At 62.6% G+C, this 7,319-nt stretch overlaps 2 protein-coding genes across 2 annotated transcripts in view; one reads left to right on the plus strand and one right to left on the minus strand.

Annotated features, from left to right (window-relative positions):
* Positions 1–7,319, plus strand: part of LOC109324773 (mothers against decapentaplegic homolog 6-like) — a 165,330-nt gene that overhangs the window by 13,928 nt on the left and 144,083 nt on the right. The gene's annotated exons all lie outside the window — the stretch shown is intronic.
* AQP10 (aquaporin 10) lies at positions 155–5,173 on the minus strand. The gene is made up of 6 exons (XM_019556849.1): positions 3,641–5,173; positions 2,194–2,320; positions 1,796–1,933; positions 1,517–1,635; positions 997–1,226; positions 155–792 (listed from the first exon to the last, which is right to left on the minus strand). Exons 1-6 carry the CDS (start codon positions 3,743–3,745, stop codon positions 504–506), a joined length of 1,008 nt encoding a protein of 335 aa, XP_019412394.1. The 5' UTR covers positions 3,746–5,173; the 3' UTR covers positions 155–503.

The following is a 7,319-nucleotide window of genomic DNA, read 5'->3' on the forward strand; positions in this document are numbered from 1 at the left end:
CTCCGGCGCAGCAGCCCCTTGCCCGGCCCCGCCGCCCGTGCGCTCCCCCCGGGGCCCAAACTGGATCTGGAGCCACGGCGTGTGCGAGAGGCGCCTCAGCCCCTGCAAACACGTTTAATGGCACCGAGACGGACAGGTCGCTGCGGCCGCGCTGTGCCTTCCCTGGGCCGCCTCTGCTAGTGCCAGGAGGGGAAGAGGAGTCCTTGGATCCGCTCGCCCGCCTGGGCCAGGGGACCCCAGCGTCCTGCATCAACCGCCTCCGGGCCCCACAAGCTGCCCCAGCAGCTTGCCCTTCTCTCCTGGACGCCCGAGAAGCCGGCGGCTTGTAGCGCATCAGGCTCCATCATTGCCAGCGTGGGGCCAGGAAACAAGAGCGTGGGTCTGCGCTGCCCGCCAGTGACCCCTTCTCCCCAGGGCCCAGCTGGAGCCGCAGCCACTGGGCCCCTCGGTCTGCCTGTCTGCTGCAGCAGCAGGTCCACTTGGGTGCTGCCGTGGCCCAGGCCTCACATAGCGTGGCAGAGAGGAGGGGGCCCCTCTCTGTCTGTACTGGGCCCAGGCAGAGAAGCCACCGGCCAGGGTTCCTCCAGGACTGTGGCCTTCTTGAGCTGCTCTTCAGCCTGAGGCTTGATGATGAAGATGGGGATCTCCTTCTGCTTCTCCACCTCCAGTTCGTGGGTGCTTTCTGGGGCAGGCGGGTGGTGAAACGCCACCAGCACCTGGTAGAGCATGGAGCCCACCACAGCCCCCACCAGGGGAGCCACTACCGGCACCCACCACCAGCCATGGCCAGCCCTGGGGAGAGAGCGCAGGCCAGGTCAGTCCAGAGGCATGAGGCTAGGGAAGTGGGGGGTCTCACAGAGCAGCACTGGGGGCCAGGGATGTGGGGGGCTGGAGGACGGGAGAGCCCAGGCTTTGCCTGGCCAGGCCATGGTTGGGGTCTGATCCCGCAGTGGGGAGAGTATGCCTGAGTGGCCCCTGTGAATTGGAGGGGCTCACCTTGTCACCCACCTGAAGACCTGGGGGCCCCAGCCTGCCACATAGGTGAAAAGCCGTGGCCCGAAGTCACGGGCAGGGTTGATAGCGCAGCTGCAGTTGGAGCCTACGGAAAGGCCAAGGGCCAGCACCAGCATGGCCACGGCCACCGGCTCCAGCCCCTTTGGGATGCCCTTGTTCTGGGTGTCCACGATGGCCAGGATGCCCACCAGCAGCACTGCTGTTCCTATCACCTGCAAGGAGCCACCAGGTGCGGTGAGGGGGACTCTCCTGCCCCCAGCCCCCAAGGGAGAGCAGCAGGCCTGGGGGGGCTGGGGCAGGCAGCCAACCACAGGCCCAGGCTTGGGGGTCACTGGCCCCCTGACACACAGTTTGGGGCATCCTTCTCTTTCCAGCAGCCACAGGGTTAAGGACCCCACCTGCCCCAGGGTTCAGCCAATAGGAACTCCAGCCCCAGAGCCCCACTAATCCAAACCCTGCACCCCCAGCCTTGCCTGCCCAGGGAAGGGGAGCAGGGGTGCACCTGGTCCAGGAAGCCACTCTGGAGGGACAGGTAGGGTGCGGGGTAGGTGGCAAAGATGGAGGCGGTTTCCCGGGGACCTGTGACTGCAAGGGTCCCGTTACTGTAGTGCTGGATGGCATCTGCAAAGGAGTCAGGTGTGCGCGGGCCTCAGGCACCCAGGCCCGGACAGCCCCCGGCAGCCTGAGAGCCGAGCCTGGCCTTGCATCTAGGCACGGGGCACACACATCCACATGCATGCATGTTGCCCACACCCCTTGCACCCACACACCCGGCTCTCACCATAATAGAGGGCATAGACAGCACCGGCACCCAGGAAGGCTGCCAGGGTCTGCACGACAATGAAGATGGGCAGCTTCCACCAGGGACACCGGGCCAGCACACACATGGCCAGTGAGAAGGCAGGGTTCAGGTGGGCGCCTGCAAGACACAAGCAGGAGGGGCCAGGATGGGGCTGAGATGTGAGGGGAGGGCAGGGGCACAGGACAGCACTGCCCCAGGGGCCCCTGAGCTGCAGAGGTGTCAGCAGTGTGTGACTGGGAGCTGAGGGCAGCGGCAGAGATCAGGGTAGCAGCAGCAGCCAGGAAGTAAGGGGATGCAGAGAGGCTGAGTCAGGGGCATCCAGCCCCAGAGCCTCCCGTACCTGCCGGCCTGGACCCCACTCCCATCGCCGCACTCACCTGAGACTCCGCCAGCAATGTAGACAGCCACCATGACAGCCAGGGCCCCGGCCAGGCAGGAGGAGACATACCCACCCTTCGCGCCCTGGCTGGTGACGGTCTGTGCCGCAGCGCCCAGGGTTATCAACTAGGGGAAGCAGGGAGAAAAGGTGGTTCTCCATGGGCTGGTCCCCCCAGCACTGCCCTGTGGCCCCTTGCTCTCCAGGCCAAAGGCTTTCCTGTCACCAAAGGCCTACTGCAGCCAGGCCAAGATGGCAGCTCATGACCGCTCTGGTTTCTCTTTTGTACAGTCTCTATGGTGCTGGCTGGGTCAAACCAAGCACAGGCCATGCACAGCCCCAAGGAGTTCCTGAAGAGCGGAGGGCTGGGAGCCAGCTTCCCAGGCACGCCGATACACTTAGCTTCTAGTGTTTATGGCTCTGCTGATAAGGTCACTTGCCTACAAGGAATAAATAAAGCCAGATCCTTCTGGGCTGGTGCCTCGGAGCTGGCTCCCCCAGCTGCCCAGAGCAGCCCATTGGTTCCAAGGCAGGCGGTGCCCAAGGCTCACATGGTCCCGGCCTCCCTTATCACCCTCCAAAGGCAACACAAAGGTCCCACACCCCAACCTTTGCCTGCCTGGGGAGGGGGAGGGCATGGTGCAAGCTGCACACCCAGTTTGGGGAAAGGTTGTCAGCCCCCTGCGCCTCCTCCGCCCTGGGGCACTAACAAGCCACGAAGCCTCTAGAAACCTCCCAGCCTCAGATAGCTGCGCGGGATCTAATAGGGTCAAAGTGTGCAGCAGGGCCAGCTGCAGTGACGTGGAGCAGAGCGGAGCGGGGCTGGGCTGGAATACAGGGGACCTGCCTCTGTTCTAATGATCAATGCCCCCAGACACACAGCTGGACAGGAGACCCGGGAATCCTGCCTTTCCCTACTTTAACCAGTAGACCTCACACTCCTCCCCAGAGCTGGCCAGAAAACCCAGGAGCCCTGGCCCCATCTCTGCTTCACTTCCTGTAACTGGTTCAGAGGTTTCCATTGCTGCATTTTCTAGCTTTTCTCAGTCCCAGCTGCTTTCACTACAGTGCTGGTACTGATGTCCTGAGGCTAGTGCCTGGCCGAGGCCCCCTCGGGCCCTCCAGCTGCTGAAGCTCGGACACGCTGAGGCCGGGCAGCCCACTGGGGCTGCACGCCTGGCCTGGGTGGGCTGCTGGCTCCCAGCAGCTGTTCTTGGGTCCAGTTCCTTCCGGTCCAGCCCCACCCACACCTGGTGGTAGGGCTGAGGGAGCCACAGCCCATCCCACCTCTCCAACCCCACATCACCTGCATCACAGCCTCTTAAGTCTGTGAATCCCTGCATTGCTGGTGCCCCAGCCCAGCCAGCACCCCTCCCCTGCTTTGTAATCCCCATTACCAGCCCAGGGCTCCCCTCACTGGGCCTGAGTCTTACTCCCATGGTACTCACCATCAGCACAAAGACAGCAAGCAACTCAGCCAAGCACTCCCGGACCAGGCGGCTGCGGACACGGAGCAGAGTCCCAGCCTTTGCCAGGAAGCATGCAGAGACCATGGCAGCCCTAGGCAGCAGCAGCAAGAGGGAGCTTTATGCCAGCCCAGCACTTTTATTGAACCTCATAGGCTCCTATCTGCAGCTAGTGATAAGACACAGACTTTTACTCCAATCAAGTGGGCATGAGGTGGCCCCCCGTCTCCAGGACTGAGCTCTGTTCTACCGGGATCAGCCAGAGCCCACAGCTCTTCACCCCAGGGCTCGCAGCAGGACTGCCAGAACCACGCACCTGGGAGATAACCCTGCCTCAGCCCAAGGGGAAGAGACCCAGCCCATGCCAGCTCCCCCAGCTCTCCAGGTCAGCCCCGTCACCAAGGCAGGGAGCGATGGATGCCTGCATGGGCCCGGCCTTCACTTATCACCATTGAAAACAAGGGGGGGCGGGAAAGGAGGGGGCTTCCAGGCATAAGTTCAAAGCCCACAGGAGAGCAAGAACAGTGCCCAAGACCCTGTTCTCCAGCCTGGCGCTGGCATGGGGAGGGCTCTCCTCTTGGCAAGATGCTCAGGCAAGGGCAGCCCTGGCACAGCAGTGAGTGCTAATGAAATGGCCCTGGAAAGGCTCCCAGCAGCCACCCCTGGGAATAGCCCCAGGAGGCCTCAGCATGAGGGGATGTAATGAAGTGGAGCAGGAAGGGCGGGGCAAGGCACTGAGCCAGGGGCCTGTGGATAGCTGCACCCACAAGGGGGATAGCACCAAGGCTAGTCAGGGGGGCAGCTCCTGGCTTGGAACAGGGGACTGCCCCAGGCTCCACACAGCCTGGCACCAGGAGCCACAGACAAACTTTAAGATGAGTATTAGCATAAATAGACTTTATTACTCTGCGCACACCAGTACGAGGAGGACGAGACAATCCAGCACAGCCCCTGCGTTCCCTGCTCGGATCAGACACCTGCAAGTGAGACAGCAGAATTGTGAGACTGCCCCAGAGCCTGTTCGCCCTTCCTCACTGAGGAGGTGACCCCAGCCCTAGCTGGAGAGGAGAGGTGGAATAGGGAGGCCCCCTGGACAGGCCCCATGTCTAGGTTGAGAGCACACACTGCCCCAGGCCTGAATGCCTCCCCTCTGCATTGGCCCTGCTCTGCCCACAGCACAGCCCATGAAGCAGCCTCTGCCCTGGCAAGCCAGGCTCTGGAACCAACCCCTTTCAGGACCGCTGCAGCAGGCACTGCTGCATCTCCAGCAAAGATGTCAGCCAGGTGGCCCAGCTACATGGCAGTCAGCCAAGGCATGCTGCAGCATGAAGCAGGGTCACCTCATCCCCTCTGACAGGTGGCACAGGAAGATAGAGGATGCCATGTCTCTTAGCAGCAGTGCGACTGCCACTGTGAGTTAGAGAAATGTCCTAGGAAGGAGTGCTTGCTCACTCCTGAGCAGTAGTCTTCCCCCCAGCACACAGCGCTTGGGCCTCTGTCCCTGCAGCACATGTGGACACGGACCCCAGAGCTACCGGCCTGAGAACCAGCGGCGCAGGAAGCCGCCCAGGAGAGAGGAGTCCCTCAGGTCCGGGGTGTGGGGCTCTCCCTGCTGCTGCCAGATGCCTGTGAACCATGCCGGCTCCCCTGCAGGACAGAGGGGAGCTTGTTCACTCAATTGGGGGGAGGATGGGGGTGTCTCCCAGACAGCCCCTGTCCCAGGCAACCCCCAGGACAGCCCCAGGGAGGTTCCAGCTCACACTCACAGTTGTCCAGGCCAGTTGCCTCATCCCTGCCCTGCCCAGGCTCTATGGTGGTGACAGTCTGGTTCCTGCGCCACTGAGTCACCGTCGTCTCCTGGTGGCCCTGGCTGTCCTGCACCATTCGACGTTCCTCCACGGTCTGCACAAGTGACACCAAACTCTGGTCAACCCTGGAGCCTAGGGCAGGCCCAGGCACCCCAGACCCACATCCTGCCATGCCCAGAGTTAGGATCCTGTGTAGCCACCTCCCCAGGGCAGCAAGCCCTTGCTCCGTCACAGCCTAAGATCAGCCCCATGCCCAGAGCCAGACATTTGAACCTTGGAAGAGTAGAAAGACACTACTCCCATCCCGGTCCAAGCCCACCACCAAGAGCAAGGGGTTCCAGGGAGTCACCCTGTGCCCAAGACCAGACCTTACACCCAGATCACTCACCCCATCAGGCCTGGTCACTGTGGTGATGGAAACGCTCTGGAAACAGGAGCGGGACTTTGGCTCACTTGGCCTCAGGATCGTCTCCAACCCAGCTGAGGAGACCTGGGAGTCTAGATCTGAGGAGGACAGACAGCATGAGGCTGGCACAGGCCTCTCCTTCCCCACCCCAGCACCAGCCAAGATCACTCCTGTTTCATGCTGCTGCTACAAGCATTAGGCTCAAGCCCTACATCACAGGAAGAACAGCAGGGGCCTGGGTCCAAGGCAGAGCCACCCCCTCCCAGCTGTCCAGAGCAGCCCCAGGACAGGCAGCCCTGGCTGTGCTCCCAGAGGGAGGGCTGCCTCCAGCCTGACAGGCACAGACCTCTATCCTCCTTGAGACCAGGCGGCAGTGGGTGGGTATCCTTCAGCTGCAATGGAAAGCATAGGTGTTACCAGAGACTGGAGTAGCTCTGCGCAGTCCAGGGGAACCTCACAGAGTTGCTGTCCCTGGGGAAGGGCCTGTTCACAAGGAGCCATGGCAGGTAATTCCCCACACACACCTGCAAGCTACCTGTGGAATCTCACACTGCCCAGGCAAGACACCCCTCCCCTTGCACTTACCCCTGCAAAAGGTTGCCAGGGCCTCCTGCCTGGGGGTGCTGGGCCAGCACCATCCCCCAAGTGTCCACCTGAGTCAGAGTCCTCCACAGGGGTCCAGGGGCAGGGACCATCCGGGTACTTGAGCATGGAGTCCCGCAGCAATTGCCTGTGCTTCTCACCAGCAGCAGGCGGGGGCGGCTCCACGCCAGGGAGCTCTGGGGAGCAAAGGATGTAGGCGGAGCTGGGATTCCCCAACATGGCCTTGGGCATACCCAGGGCCCTGCTCTGCCAACAGCCCCAGAGCCTGACCTGCATCCCCCTGGGCCTGACCTCAGTGGGGGGGGTGTACGCTATGCCCACCCCAAACTCTTCACGCCCCCACTCCAGCTCTCCAGTCCAGCCCCCTGCTCCCACTCATGGCTCTCAGCTATGCCAGCACCCCTCACTCACTGTCTCCTGGACCCCACACAGTCCCAGCCCTGCCTACACCCGCAATCCCAGCCCACAGCCTGCATGACAGGGCAGGCAATGGGGCATCTCCCCAGGGCCCTGATCCCAGCCCCACGAGCCCAGCGCAACGGGGCTGCCCGCACCGAAGGGCCGCATCCAGGCCCCCATGTCATGGAAGAGTTCATTGAATTCATGGAAGAGCTGGTCAAAGTTGAGGCCGTCGTGGAAACACATCCCGCTGGGGCCGACACTGAAGCCAAAGTCGAACTTCTGGGAGGGGCCCCACTCTGCACCCATCGCATCATCGTCGTCATCCTCATCCTCATCCCGCGTGATGCCCCCAAAGAAGGGGTCCCGGGGCCTGGGGGGAGTGGGGTCAGGAGCATGGGGCGGCGGCAGGGAGATGATCAGCTCCACGGGGGACACTGGGTGC

The sequence above is a fragment of the Crocodylus porosus genome, unplaced genomic scaffold (genome assembly GCF_001723895.1).
Source record: "Crocodylus porosus isolate Cpor-Errol unplaced genomic scaffold, CroPor_comp1, whole genome shotgun sequence".
Taxonomy (NCBI): domain Eukaryota; kingdom Metazoa; phylum Chordata; order Crocodylia; family Crocodylidae; genus Crocodylus; species Crocodylus porosus.

Excerpts from the sequence above, each read along its gene's own strand:
- AQP10 (XM_019556849.1), bottom strand. The coding sequence starts at position 3,745 with ATGGTCTCTGCATGCTTCCTGGCAAAGGCTGGGACTCTGCTCCGTGTC. Across the intron at positions 1,636-1,795 it reads TGTCTATGCCCTCTATTATG|ATGCCATCCAGCACTACAGT; the intron begins GTGAGAGCCGGG and ends ACTCCTTTGCAG. Across the intron at positions 793-996 it reads GTCTTCAGGTGGGTGACAAG|GGCTGGCCATGGCTGGTGGT; the intron begins GTGAGCCCCTCC and ends CTCTCTCCCCAG.